At 43.7% G+C, this 22707-nt stretch overlaps 2 protein-coding genes across 2 annotated transcripts in view; both read left to right on the top strand.

Annotated features, from left to right (window-relative positions):
• Positions 1 to 22707, top strand: part of LOC134611143 (acyl-CoA dehydrogenase family member 11-like) — a 382909-nt gene that overhangs the window by 27555 nt on the left and 332647 nt on the right. The gene's annotated exons all lie outside the window — the stretch shown is intronic.
• The window catches only part of LOC134611144 (acyl-CoA dehydrogenase family member 11-like), a 144554-nt gene that overhangs the window by 27573 nt on the left and 94274 nt on the right, over positions 1 to 22707 (top strand). Inside the window, exons 3-4 of the mRNA XM_063454743.1 lie at positions 4196 to 4428; positions 21415 to 21514. Of these exons, the coding sequence (XP_063310813.1) occupies positions 4196 to 4428; positions 21415 to 21514 (333 nt within the window). The remainder of the gene's footprint in view (positions 1 to 4195; positions 4429 to 21414; positions 21515 to 22707) is intronic.

The raw sequence follows: 22707 nt of genomic DNA, 5'->3' as shown, positions 1-22707 counted from the left end.
TCAGGAAAACTCGGTTCTAGAGGAGTATATTCGGGAGAATTTAGAAAAGGGATTCATCAGGAGGTCTTCTTCTCCGGCCGGGGCTGGGTTCTTTTTCATTAAGAAGAAGGATGGCACGCTGAGACCTTGTATCGATTACCGAGGCTTGAATAAAATAACTGTCAGAAATGCCTATCCTATCCAACTGATTACCGAGTTATTTGATCGTCTTAAGGGCTCCAAAATCTTCACCAAGTTAGATCTCAGAGGGGCTTACAATTTGGTGAGAACCAGCAAGGTCACGAGTGGATGACGGCATTCAATACCCGGTATGGCCATTACGAATACACTGTTATGCCATTTGGACTATGCAATGCTCCTGCAGTATTTCAAGATTTGATTAATGAGGTACTTAGGGAGTTTCAGCATGATTGTGTTATTGTTTACCTGGACGACATACTAATACACTCTAAGGAGATTGAGACTCACCATAGACAGGTCAGAAAGGTATTACACAAGCTGCTGCAACATGGTCTATATTGCAAATTGGAAAAGTGCAGTTTTGATCAGTCTCAGGTAGACTTTCTTGGATACGTGATTTCTGGGGAGGGTTTTAAAATGGATCCTGTAAAACTCCAATCTATTTTAGACTGGCCTTTGCCCAAAGGACTCAAGGCTATCCAAAGGTTTATTGGTTTTTCCAACTACTATAGGCGCTTCATTAAAGGATACTCCTCTATCATTGCGCCTATTACCAATATGACCAAACAAGGGGCTGATACTAAGTTCTGGTCTAAGGAAGCTCTTGGTGCTTTCAAGACTCTCAAGGAACTTTTTGCCTCGGCTCCCATTCTAGTCCATCCTGATACGACTCTGCCTTCCTTGCTCGAGATGCCTCTGAGACAGCAGTTGGGGCTGTTCTGTCTCAAAGGTTAGGGGTGGATAAACCGTTACACCCTTGTGGTTTTTTCTCTAAGAAATTTTCTGGGCCTGAGAGCAGATATGACATCGGGGAAAGGGAACTGTTAGCAGTCATTAAAGCCTTAAAGGAGTGGAGACATTTGTTGGAGGGGACCCTACACCCTATTACGATTTTGACGGACCACAAAAACTTATAACTTATACAAAAGTCCTATATTGGGGAGGCTAAGCGCTTATCCTCTAGACAAGCTCGTTGGTCCTTATTCCTGACTCACTTCAATTATGTACTGACTTACAGACCTGGTTCTAAAAACTCTAAAGCCGATGCATTATCTCGCCAATATGAACCTTCTACTGTACCTGAACCAGTTCTTTCTTCTATAGTTCCGAAATGCAATATCATTGCTAATACGAATCTCAGGATTCATTCTCCATTACTGGCCGAGATCATTAAGTTGCAACATCTAGCACCTAAACAGACTCCTGCGGGCCGTCATTTCGTTCCTCCTGCTCTTCAACTGGAACTTTTACAGTGTTTACATAATAGCAAGATGGCGGGACATCCTGGTATTCGCAAAACTTACACGTTGATCTCTAAGGACTTCTGGTGGCCTGCTTTACGGAGGGATATTGAGGAGTTCATCGCTGCATGTGAAGTTTGTACTAAAACCAAACAACCCCATATGCTTCCATGTGGATTCCTGCACCCCTTGGAGGTTCCAGAAAAACCATGGTCCTGTTTGGCCATGGACTTTATTGTCGATCTACCTATCTCTAAAAGACAGACTGTTATCCTCACCGTGGTTGACAGGTTTACTAAGATGGCACACTTCATTCCCCTGCCTAAACTCCCGTCTTCTCCCGAATTGGCAGAGATATTCGCTAAGGAGATTTTTCGCCTACATGGGATACCCTCTCAAATTGTATCGGACAGAGGCTCCCAATTTGTTTCCCGCTTTTGGAGGTCCTTCTGCTCTCAACTTGGTATTAAATTAAACTTTTCTTCTGCCTATCATCCTCAGTCTAACGGAGCTGCTGAACGTACCAACCAGAAAATCGAACAATATTTACGATGCTTTGTTTCTGAACACCAGGATGATTGGGTCGGTTTGATTCCTTGGGCGGAGTTTGCACACAACAATCTCGTTTGCGATTCTACTCATTCAAGCCCCTTCTTCATGAATTATGGTTTTCATCCGTCTATTCTTCCTTCGGATTCCCCTTCCCAGGGGGTGCCGTCGGTTGATGTTCATGTTGCCAATTTGAGGAAGTTGTGGGATCAAACTCGACAAATCCTTGTGCACAACTCTATGTTGGTCAAGAAACACGCTGATAAACGTAGAAGGGCGGCTCCGGTCTTTGTTCCAGGTGATAGGGTATGGCTGAGCACGAGGAACATCCGTTTAAAAGTGCCCTCCATGAAGTTCGCTCCTCGTTATATTGGACCCTACAGGGTGCTGACCCGTATCAATCCAGTTGCGTATCGTTTAGCTCTTCCTAATACCTTACGCATCCCGAACTCGTTTCACGTTTCATTGCTGAAACCACTCATATGTAACAGATTTTCCTCCACAATAGCCCCTCCTCGCCCCGTTCAGGTGGAGGGTCAGGAGGAGTATGAGGTTAACTCTATTATTGATTCTCGAATCTCCCGGGGGAGAGTACAATATCTGGTTGATTGGAAGGGATATGGTCCTGAGGAGAGGAGTTGGGTACCTCAGGAGGATGTTCATGCTCCCCGTCTCCGCAGGGCGTATCACTCTCGCTTCCCATCTCGTCCCGGTTCATTCCGCCCGGTGGGCGTATCTGAGAGGGGGGGTACTGTCAGGGTACCTGTGGTCTCTACCTCCGAAAGAGGTAGAGACTTAGCTGTTCCTCCATCCAGACGGTCTGATGGCTCCCTTCCCCGCGGTCTATCCGGTCATGCTAGGCCGGCCGCGAGGGAGTGACTGCCTTTTACAGCATCTAGGCAGGAAGTAGTCATCAGGACACTCCCCCGGAACAACCTGTCAGTCAATGGCTGCAGGACCAATCAGGACGCCTTGGAGGCGTGGTTACTGCTCTGAACAGGGTATTTAACAGAGCTTCTTTCATTAGCTCATTGCCCTGTCGTGGTTCTATCTTGTTCTAGTCACTCAGTGCTTGTGTATTCTATTATCCCTTTTGGTTTTGACCTGGCTTGTTTACCTTACTCTGCTTATCTCTGTTACCCTTGATTCGGCTTGTCTCTCGCTTACCTGTCTTCTGTTACCCTCGACCTCGGCTTGTCTTTGACCATTCTATACTGTACTACTTACGTTAGTCCGGCCATTCTAAGGTCCGGTATACGTATCTGGCTACTGTTTGTACTCTGCGTGTTGGATCCCTGTCCCGATCCTGACAAATACACACACACACAGACACAAAAGGACACAGACACAGAAAGATACACAAATACTGAAACAGACATACACACATATAGACACATACACAGATACAGATACACACACACACACACACACACACACTGACGTACATACATACTCACATACTGACACACATACATACTCACATACTGACAAACATACATACATACATATGTTGTAGAATTATTAGGCCTCATATAAAATAATCTCAAAGGCCTCATAAAAATTGACTTAAAGAATGCTTTGTGCTTTGTTAGAAGAAAGTGTGCGTCAGCGGAACCATAGATTCCTGTTGAATTAAACATTGTAGCAACTAGCCTACATGTTGGTCTTAATAAAATGTGAAGTTATTAAGCCTTGAAAACTAACCTTGAAACTAACCATGCCAAACTATTCAAAATGGCTGCCAGTGGTCCGGTCGTGCAGTTACATGCCCGCAGCGCTGACCGGGCCCCTGAAGATATAGGGCCCCTCGGGTATGGTTGTCACCCCCTGAAGGCGGCCCTATGGGGAAGCATTGTGATAGGCTCAGAACAACACTTCTGATGATGTCAGCAGACAGATTGCTATTCTGAGGCAAACAGCATGCAGATCTACAGCTTCAGGCTTGAATACAGTAAGAGTTTGCTATATTTATGGAGGCGTGAGGAGCCCAGTGGGGCTAGATGGTGGTTTTAACACTATAGGGTCAGGAATACAGGTTTGTGTTCCTGACCCTATAGTGATCCTTTAATAATGCATAGGGATTTGTAATAGTGTGCAAGTAACTTTTTCTCTTTGGATTATATTGTATGTGTGCTATGATCGTTGCTGCCGCCTATGAGTAGTGGAAGTTTGAGCACAGGGCTTATTTTTGTTTATACATATAACCTGTGGCGTTCCCTTTGCAGGTGTTGGAGGAAGTTAGTCAAGATCTTGATCGTTTTAGCCAACGTTTAGTGAAGGAAATTGATGCATTGGGACGTGATTGTGAACTGAATCCCCCAAAGCTGCAGCAGTATGATGCTTGGGGTCGAAGGGTGGATGATATTGTTACTTGTTCGGCCTGGAAAAGAATGAAAAATATCTCAGCAGAAGAAGGCCTTATAGCTGAAGCCTATGAAAGAAAATACTCCAGCTGGAGGTAACTATACCAGGTTGTATGTCAATATCTTCAGTGTTATAGGCAATGGTAGATTAGGTACAAGATGCAACTTTATCCTACAACTATTTGCCATAATGTCCCTGTAAGTATCAATGTGTCTTATATCTTATTATATATATTATTCTATCTAAAAGGATATATATAATAACAAAGGAACTATAAAAGAAAAAACTGACATATGCCTCCTTTTTTAATATTTTTGGATAAGCATTTCAAATTATTTAATATTTGTGGATGAACGTCTAACTTCTTAAATGATTTTTTGAAAATAAATCAATAAAAAAATATATGAAAATGTATATCTATATCAAAATATAAAATCAATTAAAAAGTGTATCCAAAAATTATTAAAGGAGCACTATATTGCAGAAGAATATAAAAGTTTAGATGGTGTCCATAGTTGAGTTACCAAGCCGGTGCATGGTTTACATGCTAATACTTATGGGAAAAGATCTTAATATGTATAACCTGATTGGATGACCAGGTAAGTGAATACAATAGAAACCTATGATTTTATAATATGATTCTAAAAATACAATTTTGTATATCGGAGCCACATAAATTGTAATGGCCAAAGTACTATGGTGTGAAAGGGGAGCTAAAAATCGAAATGACATGCAGATTCAAAGGTTTACAAATAGAGATATGAATGCCCTCAATATATATCTATCAGGATTACTGTATGATCCAGCACGTAGAACTCTATAGCATGGATGACAAATAAGTAACGTATTACCGGTCCTTAGAATGGCCGGATTTAACGTACATAGAATAGTCAGAATACTAGCCGAGGTGAGGTAAAACAGAAAGGGACGCAGCGATGAAGAAAGCCAGGAGTCAGGATACCAGAATATAGAGAAGTCAATAAGCAAAGCCAAAGTCAAAAGCCAGGTAGAAAACTATAAACAGGAACGCGCTCTCGGACAACCACAAGGGAAACCACGACAGGGCACTGAGTGGAGGTCAGACTAGGTTTTTATACCCATCCTCCCTTTCCCATTGGTCAGACTGGCATTTTGACTCCAAAATGTGTGTGTGCGTTGCACGTGCACATTTACGTGCGCTCGCGCAGGGTTATTTCCGCCCGTGGATGTGCAGCGGCCGGCGCCAGACTGTATGCTGAGACAGTCAGGACTGCAAGCTTCCGGCCGCTGAGCACCAGGTGAGGGAAAAGTGGCAGATGGATATGTGACAATATCACAGTGCTAATGAGGAAAGAGCGACTGATGAAAGCAATTCAGTTTCACAGCAATACTCCACATGATATGGCAGTGACATAATGTAGACCCAATATTCGCAAAATATCAATTGCAGTGGCCCTTAGAAATGCAGGGGAAAAACCACCGTTGCTCATAGTATAAAATGTTATTGCACATTTATGGGAGTCTTAAAATGATCAACGAACACAATTACATTTAAAAAAAACACTATCAAACAGGACAGAAATTGCATAACCTATAAAAACCAGAGCTGCGTTCAACCCGAGCCTCTCACCAATGTGTTTTGGCTGAATGTGACTTTATAAAAAGCCAGTTAATACAACTCCCATATGAACACCAGTTTCTTCTTGGTTAAAGGGACACTCTAGTCACTAAAACAACTTTAGCTTAATGAAGCAATTTTGGTGTATAGATCATGCTCCTGTCTCACTGCTCATTTCTCTGCCATTTAGAAGTTCAATAACTTTGTTTATGCAGCCCTAGCCACACCTCCCTGTATATGACTTGCACAGTTTTCCTAAACACTTCCTGGAAAGAGACCCCTAATGTTTACTTTCTTTATTACAAATTCTGTCTAATTTAGAATCTCTCCTGCCCTGTTAATAGTTTTTGCTAGACAATACAGGAGCTTCCTGTATGTAATTAAAGTTCACTATACAGAGCAGGAAATAAAAAAAAAAAAAAAACATTTAAAGGAACTCTATAGGGTAAGGAACACAAACATTAGCGTTAAAACCACCATCTAGCCCCCTGGGACCCTCATGCAGGGCCGGACTGGCCCACCGGGATACCGGGAATTTTCCCGGTGGGCCGCAGCACCTGGGGCCGGCAGGAAGCCCTAATGTTTTATTTAAATAATTTTTCCCTCGGACTGTAACAGCTTCTGTCAGTCCGAGGGAATTCAGGAGGCAGGTGCTGGGGGCTGGTGCCAGACGCAGGGAGCACTAAGTCTCCCTTCCCAGCACCTTTCTTAGCACTTACCGGCCCAGCATGGTACCTCCGCCCCCACGTTGTAGCTCCGCCCCCGCATGGAAGCCCCGCCTCCTGCACACAAGCAGTGGACCTTGCTGCAGGAACAGGCATAAGAGTGTGGCCTTCCAGAGAATACTCCAGTGCCAGGTAAGGATTAAATACTGTGAGTGTGTCTGTCTGTAGTGAGTGTTGGTAGTAAGTGTGTGTGTAGTGAGTGTCAGTAAGCCGAGGGTGGGGGGTATTAATGGAGTGAAGGGGGGGTATTAATGGAGTGAAGGGGGGGGGTGTTAATGGAGTGAGGGGGGTATAATGGTGTGAGGGGGGTATTAATGGTGTGAGGGGGGTATTAATGGAGTGAAGGGGGTATTAATGGAGTGAAGGGGGGTATTAATGGAGTGAAGGGGGGTATTAATGGAGTGAAGGGGGGATTAATGGAGTGAAGGGGGTATTAATGGTGTGAGGGGGGGTATTAATGGTGTGAGGGGGTATTAATGGAGTGATGGGGGGTATTAATGGAGTGATGGGGGGTATTAATGGAGTGAAGGGGGGTATTAATGGAGTAAAGGGGGGTATTAATGGAGTAAAGGGGGGTATTAATGGAGTAAAGGGGGGTATTAATGGAGTAAGGGGGGTATTAATGGAGTAAGGGGGGGTATAATAGAGTGAAGGGGGGGTATAATAGAGTGAAGGGGGTATTAATGGTGTGAGGGGGTATTGATGGAGTGAAGGGGGGGTATTAATGGTGTGAGGGGGTATTAATGGTGTGAGGGGGGTATTAATGGTGTGAGGGGGGTATTAATGGAGCGAAGGGGGGTTTTACTGGTGTGAGTGGGGGTTTTAATGGTGTGAGGGGGGTATTAATGGAGTGAAGGGGGGTATTACTGGTGTGAGGGGGTATTGATGGAGTGAGGGAGGGGGTATTAATGTTATGAGGGGGTATTAATCGAGTGAAGGGGGGGTATTACTGGTGTGAGGGGGTATTGATGGAGTGAAGAGGGGTATTGGTGGAGTGAGGGGGGGTGATAATGTTGGGAGGTAGGGAGGGGGTGCTGGTAAGGAATTAAATAGCTTTTTATAGCTCCCTGGTGGTCTGGTGGCCATAATATCCGGTCTGCAGCTCCACAGACCTGCAGACCATGTATCTTGCGAGATCCAGTCAGAGCGTTGCTGTGGTAACCCACGGCAACGCTCTGATTGGCCAGGTCTCGTGAGGCACATGGTCTGCAGCTCTGCACATTGTGGAGTTGCAGACCTGTGTCTGCGATTGGCGCTCTCTGGCCATGCAGACTGGAGGGGCTCACAACCAGCGGCATACAGAGCAAGCCACCGGGGCCACTGCTGGTGTCGGGTCCTCGGTCACTGACCGAGGACCTAACACAGTCTGCCCTAAGGTGATTTAGGTGGCTGCGAGGCCCCAGGCAGCGCAAGGCCTTAGGCAGCTGCCTAAATCGCCTAGAGAGCCGCCTCTGACCACAGTCTAGCACCCGGTATTAAAACAGTGATTATATTAAAGCAGGAGTGCAAGGCAAGATTGAACGATATATATATATATATATATATATATATATATATTTACACACACACACACACACACACACACACACACACAGTGGCGTACACACAACCCATGGGTCCCCGGCTCAAAACTGATCCATGGGGCCCCCCTCTAACTCCCTCCCCCGACAGGCACACACACACACACATACAGAGACACACACAAAGACAGACCGATACATACAGACACATACATATAAACAGACAGGCACACATACATACAAACAGACAGGCACACACTTACACAAGATACATACATAAAAACAGACACACACACACACACATGAAAAACAGACACACACACACACACACACAGACACACACACATACATACAAACAGACAGGCACACATACATAAATACAGACAGACACATACATACATACATACATACATACATACATACAAACACACATAATATTTAAGTCACCCTCCTGTTTCCTACCTTTTAAGTGCAGGAGGGTGACTTTCCCTGGGTTCCTACTCTGACTCCCTCTGCTTCCTCCCGTGCGGGCTCTCAGTGATAGCTGGGATGAGTGACGGGGAGTCACTTCCTCCCAGCTTGTGATCTCAAAACAATGCAGCGCTGACCGGGCCCCCTGAAAATCCATACCCATCATAAGTTGCCCATCGGGTGGCCCATGCTATAAGGGCCACTCGATGGGCACCTTAAAATGCGGCCGCGGCGGTTTGCCGCGATGGCTGGGGCCTCAAATGATGATGGCGGGCACCTGGTAGCGGGGGTCTGCAGAGCGGCCGGGCCCCCTGGAGTGACAGGCCCGGTCACAGCTGCGACCCCTGCGACCGCTATATGTACGCCAGTGTACACATACACATTACGTGGCACAAGAACTTATGGGGCTGGCATACATTTTTTTTCCAGGGCTGCTTTGAATTCCCAGTCCGGCCCTGCCCTCATGCCTCCCTAAATATAGCAAAATTTTACTTCAAGCCTGAAGCTGTGGCTCTGCATGCTGTTTGCCTCAGAAAAGCAATCTGTCTGTTGTGTTGTTCTGAGCCTATTACAATGCTTCCCCATAGGATTGGCTGAGACTGTCAAAGAGGCAGATCAGGGGGAGAGCCAACATGATTCAAACACAGCCCTGGCCAATCCGCATCTGCTCATAGAGATGAATTGAATCAATGAATCTCTATGAGGAAAGTTCAATGTCTGCGTGCAGAGGGAGGAGATACTGAATATTTGGATGCATTTTAGGCAGCCATGACCCAGGAAGGATCTCTAACAGCCATCTGAGGAGTGGCCAGTGAAGTTATCACTAGGCTGTAATGTAAACACTGCATTTTCTCTGAAAAGACAGTGTTTACAGCAAAAAGCCTGAAGGTAATGGCTCTACTCACCAGAACAAATTCAATAAGCTGTAGTTGTTCTGATGACTATAGTGTCCCTTTAAAGTAAGTTACATCTGATTTAAAATGAAACCATCCTGATTTCATGCAGGCTGTCTGAGTCACAGGCAGAGGAGGTGTGGTTAGGGCTGCATGGACAGGAACACAAGTGATTTAACTTCTAAATGGCAGATAATTAAGCAGTGAGTCTTCAAAGACATGATCTCTACTGAAAAACTGCTTCATTAAGCTAAAGTTGTTTTGGTGACTATAGTGTCCCTTTAATTACAATAGTTTTGGTGGCTTTTCCACTCCTTCAATCGACTTACCTTTCCGTTGTGTCTAGTCCATCCAAGTTACAGAAACCCAAAAAACTTAACAGAATACAAGTAATTACACAGTATGCATGTGTTCCACAATGTAACATTAACACTTTACTATAAAGTGCAATAGAGCCCAGATAAAAGGTGTAAAACATTCCCACGAGTATATGTGTTCTGTGTTCTGTGTTTCCCCATTTTAAAGCATTATGTGCTACAACATACAGTTGAAAAGAACTGCAACTTAACATAAAGCCAAGAGACCATACATTACAAATTATACCTTTTAAAATCAGAATAGTCAAACCGGGACAAAGGTGAAATAAACCTCAAGGCAATATACTTGCACCAGGTCAGCTTCGTGAAGAGTACCCAAGTGCTCCTCGGTGGGTTCGAACTTGGGTATTACTGGGAGAACCTCTGCATGATAGTAGTGGACCGTTGTTTGTGCTGGAGGGGGTGACCCTAGTCTGATCCATGCAGCTTTGTTCCTGCACTGGGTACAGTCTTGTCGATAGTGCCCTAACTGCTGACACAAGTGGCAGTGTACCCCACTGCGAGATGGGTATTTGAGTGCCTTCGAGTGGAGGGGTTCCCTCCCCTCTGTGATAGTAGTGGTCCAAGGTTGGTAATCAGGGGCTTGAGCATTGGTCTGAGGCTAGGTCGTTGCTGCCTCTGAGCATTATAGTAGTGGACTGCTGCCCACGCTGGGGAAGGTGACCCTGTTTGAATCCATGAAGCGTGGCTCCTTCTTTGGGCAGTTTCTCTGGTAGTGTCCGAATTGTTTGCACCAATGGCACTGTACCTGGCTTTGCTCTTTGGAAGTGGGGTGGTGGGGGATTGAAGGTTCCTGGGTTTCTGGGTTGTGCCCCTGGTCCCGGAGGGGTTAATGCTAGTCGGGTAAAGATATTGAACTGGGCCGGTCTTTGGTGATGGCAGGCATCTAGGTATTCATCTGCTCGCCTCGCCGCTTCACTTGTATCTCTGGGGCCAGTCCATTGAAAAATTGCTCCAGTAGCACCATCTGCAAAAGTCCTTCTGTGGTGTGCTTGGACCCATCCCAGGGTGGCTCTGTGTAGCCAGCATGCCCACTCAACATGAGAGCCTTTATCACTTTTCCTCAGCTCTCTAAACCGCCTGTGGTATGCCTCCAGAGTGATGGCATACCTGGCTAATATTTGACCCAAACTTAGTCCCTAATTTCCTCATCTGGGACTATTTGGTAGGCTTCGGCCGTTCTTCCCGACAGTCTGCTAGCCAGAAGCGGAACGCAGTCTTCAAGACTGATTCTACATAAGACACATTGTCTTTCAAAGTCTTGGAGGAAAGCATCAATATCCTCCTCTGCTTCCACAAAGTGTTTAAATGCTCCATTGGGTATTTTGGGGTTACCCTCTTGCGCTATAGTTATTGTCGTTGTCCTTTCAGGAGTTTGTCCTTTGCTCCTTTTCAGCACGAACTCCTGGACTTCTGACATGGTTCGTGCAAGAATCTCTATCGACGGGTTCTCTTGAAAGGAAAAAAAAATTTGAGTTCCCCTTGAAATTAGTTTCTTTCCTGTTCGCGCTGATCTGAAGCGCCGTCAGTTCGGTATTTCGCCATCAGTTCAGCAATGAGTGGCTTTCTCTTATTCCTTGCCGCTATCCATCAACTGTGGCTCTTGTTCCTCTGTGAGCTCCGGATCCCACTGCTACCACCAATGTAGCAGAGCCCTAGCTCTAGCAGGGACTTTCTCTCCACTGGATCGCACAAGAGTAAAATCTAGAACAAGAAAACACCAAGTAGATATTCCCCCTCCTCCCCAGCAACTGGACGACACAGTTCTGGGAGTGCAACTGTGTGGCGAACGTGACCTCGCCACGAGCTCCTGGAGGAGCCTGCTTGCCAACCTCCTGTCTGAGGTCTATGGTCCATACTGAAAGGCTTATAAAAGACTTGGTTCGTGGGATTCCCTTGGACTGTTCGGGACCCAACCAACAAACGAACGGCGGACCACCTCTGAGCTTATTGATCCTTGTTAACCTCTCCTGAAACTTCAATCTGTGTTGGTTCTAATTGTGTGGCTGGGTGGCGGCCGTTCGTATGGGGTTCATGGGAACTGTATTGGTGGCCATCTTATTCGCAAGAATGCAGGAAGAGGTGTCTGAGCGTCAATTGCATGATACTAAAATCGGACATATTTACTCCTGAACACTGCTGTACTTTGACGAACGCCTGCTTCTTCCCCATCCATGTCAGGAGAGCGCCATTTGGTAGGTTTGTTCATATGAACCACACAAACAAATGCTAGCTATAAGGCAGAGTGTACGTTCGATATTTCTTTTGCATGGAACTCCCGAAAGGGACCGGCCGCTACCCCTGAATTCATGGAACTGTTTTGGGCATAGGACCATGTGTGCGGACGGTCAGAACTTCCACACGGTGGCATTTCCCCTACACTGCATGGATTTGAGCGCTCACATCAAGACTATCCCGGGATGTATAGACTGTGGGGGTTCCTATGTGGGAAATATGTCTTATTATGTGTGTTCATATTTTGTATTGTTTTGCTGAGTCATGGTGACACTATTTCTTGGGCAATGAACTAAAGCTTGAGTAGAGCCTAAGTTTTATGATGAACAATCTAGTGGTAGTTGGGGAAAATAGGGGGTAACCCCTAATAATTCAATATCTTAGACCAGAGGGAATTATAAATGAAAATAAAATAAATGTTTAAACAAAATACTACCAGTAGGTGTCACCAGTGAGATAGGTAATTAGTATTGAAAATAGTCTTAATGTGTCTAATTGTTAACATAGAATGTGACAGCAGATAAGAACCATTTGGCCCATCTAGTCTGCCCAATTTTCTAAATATTTTCATTAGTCCCTGGCCTTATCTTATAGTTAGTATGGCCTTATGCCTATCCCACACATGCTTAAACTCCTTTACTGTGTTAACCTCTACCACTTCAGCTGCAAGGCTATTCCATGCATCAACAACCCTCTCAGTAAAGTAATACTTCCTGATATTACTTTTAAACCTTTGCCCCTCTAATTTAAGACACTGTCCTCTTGTTGTGGTAGTTTTTCTTCTTTTAAATATGGTCTCCTCCTTTACTGTGTTGATTCCCTTTATGTATTTAAATGTTTCTATCATATCCCCCCTGTCTCGTCTTACCGCCAAGCTTTACATGTTAAGATCCTTTAACCTTTCCTGGTAAGTTTTTATCCTGCCATCCATGAGCCAGTTTAGTAGTCCTTCTCTGAACTCTCTCTAAAGTATCAATATCCTTCTGAAGATACGGTCTCCAGTACTGTGTACAATACCCCAAGTGAGGTCTCACCAGTGTTCTGTACAATGGCATGAGCACTACTCTCTTTCTACTGCTAATACCTCTCCCTATATAAGGAAGCATCCTGCTAGCATTTCCTGCTGCTCTATTACATTGTCTGCCTACCTTTAAGTCATCAGAAATGATAAATTCCTCAGATGTTGAGGTTAGGACTCTATTAAATATTCTGTACTCTGCCCTTGGGTTTTTACGTCCAAGATGCATTATTTTGCACTTATCCACATTAAATGTCAATTGCCACAACTCTGACTATTTTTCTAATTTACCTGAATCATTTGCCATTTGGCTTATCCCTCCTGGAACATCAACCCTGCTACATCTCTTAGTATCATCAGCAAAAAGACATACCTTACCATCAAGACCTTCTGCAATATCACTAATAAAAATATTAAAGAGAATGGGTCCAAGTACAGATCCCTGAGGTACCCCTGGTGCCATTGACTACAACCCTCTGTTACCTGTCACTCAGCCACTGTCTTACTCATTCAACAATATTGGAATCCAAGCTTAAAGATTGCAATTTATTGATAAGCCTTCTATGTGCAACAGTGTCAAAAGCCTTACTGAAATCTAGGTAAGCAATGTCTACTGCACCACCCTGATCTATTATTTTAGTTACCCAATCAAAAAAGTCAACAAGATTAGTTTGTCATGATCTCCCTGAAGTAAACCCATGTTGTCTCTGATCTTGAAATCCATGTGTTTTTAGATGTTCAATAATCCTATCCGTTAACATGGTTTCCATTACTTTCCCCACTACTGAAGTAAGGCTTACTGGCCTATAGTTGCCCAACTCCTCCCTACTACCGTTCTCGTGAATGGGCACAACATTCACTAACTTCCAATCTTCTGGGACTATTCCTGTTAACAATAATTGGTTAAATAAATCTGTTAATGGTTTTGCTAGTACACCACTAAGCTCTTTTAATAACTTTGGGTGTATTCCATCAGGTCCCATTGACTTATTTGTCTTTACTTTTGATGGCTGAAATAGAACCTCTTCCTCTGTAAACTCACATGTAATAAATGACTAATTTGTCCTTTTTTCTAACTGAGGTCCTTCATTTTCATCTGTAAATACTGAACAAAAATATTAATTGAGGCAGTCAGCTAGACCTTTATCCTCTTCCACATACCTTCCTTATTTTGTGTTTAATTTAAATAATCCTTGTTTTACTTTCCTTTTCTCATTTATGTATCTAAAAAAAAATTTGTCCTAATTTTTTTTTTTTTTTTTTACTGACTGTGCTATTTTCTCTTCTGTGTGTGATTTGGAAGCTCTTATAACTTGCTTAGCCTCTTTCTGCCTAATCTTATAGATCATTCTGTCTTCCTCACTCTGGTTTTTTTTATAATTACTAAATGCTAACTTTTTGTTTTTTACTATTTTGGCCACATCTGCAGAGTACCATAGTGGTTTCTTGACTTTTTTTGCTTTTACTGACAAGCCTAATGCAATTTTCTGTTGCCTTCAACAGTGCAACTTTTATATAATCCCATTTCTCTTGGACTCCATTTAAATTGGAATGCCTCCTTTACACATATTCTAATTTTAGAAAAGTCTGTTTTTTTTTTTAAAGTCTAAAACTTTTTTTGTGTGGTGTGACTCAGTCACTGTTCTTATATTAAACCACACTGACTGATGATCACTGGATCCTAAACTTTCACCTACAGTAATATCTGATACTACATCTCCATTTGTTAACACTAAATCTAGTATGGCCTCTTTACGAGTTGGCTCCTCAACGACTTGTTTTAGAGACAATCCCAGTAGGGCGTTTAGAATATGTGTGCTCCTGGCACAAGCAGCTATTTTTATTTTCCAATTCACATCAGGAAGATTAAAGTCACCCATGATGATAACTTCCCCCTTCATTGACATTTTAGCTATTTCCTCAACTAGTAGATTATCTAACTCTTCTATTTGTCCTGGGGGCCTATAAATCACACCTACTCGAGTTACTGTGTGATTACCAAATTCACTCCTGGCGTAGCTGCAGACTGAAGAGAGAGGGTGCCCACTGGATCACCAGGGAAGGTATTTAATATACCGTGAGTAGGGGCATGTCTAGTAAACAGTGAGCAGCCTGTGACTGCTCACTGTTTTAAAAAAAAAATAGTGCCCCCCTCCGGCCCCCACCCCTGAGCGGCGGGTGGGGGCCCTAAATACTAATAGGGGGGGGGACCTAATGTCCTCTCCCCTGGCCCCCACCCCTGAGCGGCGGGTGGAGGCCCTAAATACTAATAAGGGGGGGGACCTAAGGTCCTCCCCCCAGGCCCCCACCCCTGAGCGGCAGGTGTGGGCCCTAAATACTAATAAGGGGGGGCCCTAAATTGTAATAAGGGGAGGGGGCTAGTGTGCTCCCCCCTGGCCCCCACACCTCAGCGGCGGGTGGAGGCCCTAAATACTAATAAGGGGGGGGACCTAAGGTCCTCCCCCCTGGCCCCCACCCCTTAGCGGCGGGTGGGGGCCCTAAATTGTAATAAGGGGGGGGCCTAGTGTCCTCCCCCTGGCCCCCACCAATCAGCGGCGGGTGGGGGCCCTAAATACTAATAAGGGGGGGGGCCTAAAAAAAATCCCCCCCCAGGTGACTAGGGGTCCCCAAACCCTAGTCACCCCCTCCCCCCCCAATAAAACTTATCCCCCTACCTACCCCCCTCACCCTAAAAACGAGTGAGGGGGGGACCTTTAACTAAGTACCTGTAAAAAAAACAACTTACCATTCGATGTTTTCTTTCTTCTAAAATCTTCTTTTCACAGCCCCAAAAGAAGGCCAAATAAAAAACCATATTAAGTGACGGAATTATAAAAAACAAGTGCAAAAAAAATAATCCTTCTTCACCCGGCGAGGGCTCCGCGCAGACTGAGCTCTGCTTGGCGGGGGAAGGCTTATAAAGCCTTGCCTCGCCCTGCAATTAGGCTCAGAGCACTCTGATTGGTGGGTTTAAGCCATCCAATCAGAGTGCTCTGACAGGTAAATGAAGAGACTGACAGGTAAGTCTCTACATTTACCTGTCACAGCACTCTGATTGGTTGGTTTGAAATACACCAATCAGAGTGCTGTGTAATTTTACACAGCGTGGGAAAGTTCTTTGGAATTTTCCCACGCTGTGTAATTTGACTCATAACTCTCTGTTTGGTGGATTAAGTAAGCAGTTGAAGATGTGTGTTAAGGAAGGCACAAGAGGAGAGAGATCTGATAAGGTGAGACGGGACAGGATCAAGGAGGCAAGTGGTGGGGCGAGAGAAAAGGAGAAGCGCAGCCACCTTTTGTTCAGTCGCCTGGGAGAAAGTCTAAAGGGTAGGAAAGGCATGATCCAGGTGTAGTTGACAAATAGAGGGGCAAAGTGGTGAAAATTATTTCCTTAACTGTTCAATCTTGTCGGTAAAGTAGCATGCAAAGCTATCGCCGTGGAGGATGACAACAGCAGGGCAAAGAAGGGAGTTAAAGGTATTAAAAAGATGCCTGGGATTCCGGGAGCATGAGCTAATGATGGAGGAAAAGTATGACTGCTTGAGGAGGGCAAGGGTTGTGCTGTATGAACGCAACATGAATTTGTAGTGGAGGAAGTCCGACTGGGTGCATGACGTCCTCCAGCAGCGTTCAGCAGAACGGGAGCATCTCTACAGGTAGCGTGTTGATTAAGTGTGTCACGGTTGGGTAGCGTGTTCTCCTCAAAGTGCATGTTTGGAGCAGGGCTGCAGTGTCCAGGGCAAAGGTGAGGGTAATGTTATATGAGGAGATAGCCAGTGAGTAAGGGATGGATAGAAGTTGGGAATCCATATTAGCTGATAGCTGCTGGAGGTCAATTTCATTCAGATTTCTTCTTAGTTGAGGGGGGTTAGGTTGAGGAGGATGGGGTGAGAGGCTATTGAGAGCAAATTATAAGAGGTGGTGATCTGAGAGAGGAAATGTAGTGTTGCAAAGATTAGAGATTGTACATTAATGAGAGAAAATAAGATCAAGGGCATTGCCAGCTACATGGGTGGGGGACTTGGCCCACTGTGGTAGTTCAAGGAAGGAATTCATTCAAAGCAGGTTTGAGGCTACTGAAGACAAGGATAGGTTAATTGGGTTGTTGAAGTCCCCAAAAATTAGGGATGGAATATTAGAGGAGAGGAAGTAAGGAAGCCAAGCAGCAAAGTGTTTAAGGAAGAGGAGAGGGGAACCAGGGGGACGATAGATAACGGCAGTGTTAGCAGAGATGGGTTTGAAAAGGCGAATTTAATGAATTTCAAATGATGAGAAAGAGAGGGAAGGGTGGGTGGGTAGAGGTTTTAAGGAGCAGTGAGGTGAGATCAGAAACCCTACGCAACCACCTTTGCTTTCAAAGAGTCTTGGGTTGTGCGAAAATTGAAGACTACCAAAGGATAGAGAGGCAGGGATAGTGGTGTCAGAGGGAGAGAGCCATGTTTCAGTTAAGGCTAGTAAGTCTAGGGAATGAGAGATGAAAAGGTTGTGCACAGCAGTATACAATGTTCCAAACAGTATTACACCTTATGTCTCCAACCTTCTCCTGCTTGATATTGGCATTGATGTAAGCCTTTACAGGGAGTGCAGAATTATTAGGCAAAGAGTATTTTGACCACATCATCCTCTTTATGCATGTTGTCTTACTCCAAGCTGTATAGGCTCGAAAGTCTACTACCAATTAAGCATATTAGGTGATGTGCATCTCTGTAATGAGAAGGGGTGTGGTCTAATGACATCAACACCCTATATCAGGTGTGCATAATTATTAGGCAACTTCCTTTCCTTTGGCAAAATGGGTCAAAAGAAGGACTTGACAGGCTCAGAAAAGTCAAAAATAGTGAGATATCTTGCAGAGGGATGCAGCACTCTTAAAATTGCAAAGCTTCTGAAGCGTGATCATCGAACAATCAAGCGTTTCATTCAAAATAGTCAACAGGGTCGCAAGAAGCGTGTGGAAAAACCAAGGCGCAAAATAACTGCCCATGAACTGAGAAAAGTCAAGCGTGCAGCTGCCAAGATGCCACTTGCCACCAGTTTGGCCATATTTCAGAGCTGCAACATCACTGGAGTGCCCAAAAGCACAAGGTGTGCAATACTCAGAGAAATGGCCAAGGTAAGAAAGGCTGAAAATGACCACCACTGAACAAGACATACAAGCTGAAACGTCAAGACTGGGCCAAGAAATATCTCAAGACTGATTTTTCTAAGGTTTTATGGACTGATGAAATGAGAGTGAGTCTTGATGGGCCAGATGGATGGGCCCGTGGCTGGATTGGTAAAGGGCAGAGAGCTCCAGTCCGACTCAGACGCCAGCGAGGTGGAGTACTGGTTTGGGCTGGTATCATCAAAGATGAGCTTGTGGGGCCTTTTCGGGTTGAGGATGGAGTCAAGCTCAACTCCCAGTCCTACTGCCAGTTTCTGGAAGACACCTTCTTCAAGCAGTGGTACAGGAAGAAGTCTGCATCCTTCCAGAAAACATGATTTTCATGCAGGACAATGCTCCATCACACGTGTCCAAGTACTCCACAGCGTGGCTGGCAAGAAAGGGTATAAAAGAAGAAAATCTAATGACATGGCCTCCTTGTTCACCTGATCTGAACCCCATTGAGAACCTGTGGTCCATCATCAAATGTGAGATTTACAAGGAGGGAAAACAGTACACTTCTCTGAACAGTGTCTGGGAGGCTGTGGTTGCTTCTGCATGCAATGTTGATGGTGAACAGATCAAAACACTGACAGAATCCATGGATGGCAGGCTTTTGAGTGTCCTTGCAAAGAAAGGGCACTGATTTGTTTTTGTTTTGTTTTTGAATGTCAGAAATGTATATTTGTGAATGTTGAGATGTTATATTGGTTTCACTGGTAAAAATAAATAATTGAAATGGGTATATATTTGTTTTAAGTTAAGTTGCCTAATAATTATGCACAGTAATAGTCACCTGCACACACAGATATCCCCCTAAAATAGCTAAAACTAAAAACAAACTAAAAACTACTTCCAAAAATATTCAGCTTTGATATTAATGAGTTTTTTGGGTTCATTGAGAACATGGTTGTTGTTCAATAATAAAATTAATCCTCAAAAATACAACTTGCCTAATAATTCTGCACTCCCTGTATACTATAACAATTCAACAAAATAACTACTCCAACATTGTATTTTATTTTCCAAAATTCTTTATTTTGATTTTAAAGGTATCAATTATGTCAAGCAAAGGCACTGTCTGGAAGGGTGGGGGTTTATCAAAGAATTTCTGGATAACAGAGTGTATGCTCTTCCAAAATGGCCAAATCGTGTGGCAATTCCACCATATATGCAGGGCCATACCCTCTGCATTCAAGCACCTCCATAAATTACCATTGGTTTTGGGGGTTCTGTACCACAAGCTCAGTAGTTTTATATGTTGGTTCCTGAATCAAGCTTAATAATGAGCAATGATGTGTGATATCACAAATAGTATCGTAACCTATCTTGTTGGAAACCCTTGGAGTGCTGACTTTAATTTTTTGGATATACATTTTAGAGCTATCTAGCACCGGGTCATAAAACCTGTAAGTAGGAGTGCAAGGCTACCTTTTTGATTTTTTTTTTAAATAATAATAATAATTACCGTATATACTACATATAAGCCGAGTTTTTCAGCACATTTTTTGTGCTTAAAAAACCCAACTCGGCTTATACTCGAGTCAGTGTCTGTATTATGGCAATTTACATTGCCATAATACAGACAGGGGGCTGGCAGCGAGCGCTTACCTCTCCTGCAGCTCCTGTCAGCTCTCTCCTCCTCCGCGCCGGTCCGTTCAGCACCTCTGTCAGCTCCCAGTGTAAGTCTCGCGAGAGCCGCGGGGTCATAGTGCGGCTCTCGCGAGACTTACACTGTGAGCTGACAGAGGAGCTGCACGGACCGGCGCGGAGGAGGAGAGAGCTGACAGGAGCTGCAGGAGAGGTAAGTGCTCTCCGCCAGCCCCCCCCCCCCCCCCACTGAACTGCCAATGCCACTGGACCACCAGGGAAGGAGAGCCCCCCCCCTCCCTGCCATGTATCAAGCAGGGAGGGGGGACAAAAAAATATAAAATAATAAAATATTTATAATAATAAAAAAATAATAATAATTTAACAAAATAAAATTAAAATCATAAAAAAAATAATAATAATAAAAATGCCCACCCCCCACCAAGGCTCTGCAACACACACACACACACTGCATCACACACACTGCACACATATACACACACACTGCACACATATACACACACACTGCGCTCATACACACACACTGCGCTCATACACACACACTGCGCTCATACACACACACTGCACTCATATACACACACTGCATTCATTATATACACACACTGTAAATAAATATTCAATTAATGTAATTTTTTTAGGATCTAATTTTATTTAGAAATTTACCAGTAGCTACTGCATTTCCCACCCTTGTCTTATACTCGAGTCAATAAGTTTTCCCAGTTTTTTGGGGTAAAATTAGGGGCCTCGGCTTATATTCGGGTCCGGCTTATACTCGAGTATATACGGTAATAATATTATATAACGTGTCAAAACAATGTTAAACACAGATCTGCACAACAGTCAAGCCATATGACTTGCTTTTCCTACAAAAATCTCACATTTGCAGTAATGTTACTACTGCAAGGGATTCTGGGTGGGCATATGCAAATTAGTTCAACAAAGAATCACATTTTGCCTCATTATTCAATTTTAAATATGGATTTCTTAGAGTTTGTGTGCTTTATACAACAGCTTTGATGCACAATTCAGGAAGAAATGCAAAGCCAGTGAACCACTAATGGACAGCTGTTTTGTTGTTGAGATTATATATATATGTATACACACACACACACATACACACACAGTGTATAACTTAATTTGTAAGTCTGATTTATCTTCGGTGGAGGAGTATCTTACCCCTTTCAAACTATCGTGCTGTATTTGAGATGTTTGGTGTTTCTAGGGAAAATCCATTGCGAGGGAGTTGCTTTACTTATTGCACACTTTTTGTGAGTTATCATAACAATTAATTTTCTTACACATAGATGCTAATGTCATATTTAGCACATTCAGTTTTCAGTTAACTGTGAATAAATTTAAAATGTAAGCTCTACAGTTATTTTAATTGGTTGATTTTTTTTCTTCTGCCTACATCCTTTTCTAAGCTTGCACTACAGAGTTTTGTAAGAGATTTGCCTTTTTATTTTTATTTTTGTTATTTTTTTTCATAGTCGCCTCGTTCAAGTTGTCAAACTCTATTTGTATTATCCATCCTCTGGTTTCTTCAGCAGCTCACTAGCTATGACGGATGGAGCAGCAAAGGTCATAGAGGTAAGCGGGTGTGGATTTCTCATGCTCTCACATTGTTTCTGGTTACCATGTAGTCAGTGGTGTGTTTTGGAACTGTGCTGCCCCAGGCATGATGGAACTCGGGCACCCCCTAATTTAAATTTGCCCCACCTCTTCCTGTTAAAGACTAACACACACTTTGACTGACAAACACTCTCAGATACACTGACTTACACATACACTCACGCAATGATTTGACACTCACTGACCTACACCTACCCACACTCACTCACAGAAACACACACAATGTGAGACATTCACTGACACACACTGACATACTCACTGACATTCACTCACAGACACACTCACAGACGCACTCACTCACAGAAACACACACACTGTGAGACATACACACATTCACTGACAGACATACTAACATATACACACACAGACTCACTGACAGACAGATACACATACACATTGGCCCCCCCAACAATCACAGATTATTTTTTTTTACAAAAGCGAAAAGAGGAAGAGTGACCCCAACCACGGGGGAAACTCAATGCAGGTATTTGTATAAAAAGCACACAAATTACTTAACAACTACATAACTTGCTTGGAGGTAGTCTGTATATATGAGAGGAAAAGCTGCGGCTTAAATTCCAAAGAAAAAGAAAGTTGGATAAAGATCAGGTTTCAACTTCTGAGTATGAATCAAGTGAATCAGAAACAGATTCACAGAAAATTCCTTCAACCTCTAACGAACATAATAGAGGCATTCTTAAAAAAGGAGTGACTTTTTTTTTTTCAGACAACTCGCTGGGGGAAGAACGCCCCCACCTGAGACCAAAAAAGCTATAAAGCAATACAATCCAAGTAATCGATTCTAGATAATAACCAAGTTGTCAATCTATCCAAAAACACAGTCGGAACTTGGGAAGGGACTTTCGTTCATTCACACTCCACGTTTCGACAAGTTAACCTGATAAAGGACATCCACCTGCACGGAAACTCATACTACACAAAAAACATCTTCTAAATGAAGACAAAAAAGCAAAAACCTTAGGCCTGGAACCTAGGGATTACCAAATAATTATGATGCTGGCAGAACTTCTAGAAGAAAATGACAGAGAGGAGGGAGTCAAATACCCCCTTACGGATCTTAGGAAAAAGAGCCATTATTGTCCAAAACTAGGGGACTCCAAATATGTTGAAACTTGAGCAAGTATGCAATG

The sequence above is a fragment of the Pelobates fuscus genome, chromosome 5, assembly GCF_036172605.1.
Source record: "Pelobates fuscus isolate aPelFus1 chromosome 5, aPelFus1.pri, whole genome shotgun sequence".
Classification (NCBI taxonomy): Eukaryota; Metazoa; Chordata; class Amphibia; order Anura; family Pelobatidae; genus Pelobates; species Pelobates fuscus.
Note: the sequence above shows the minus strand (reverse complement) of the source record. Positions and strands in the feature narration are given on the sequence as shown.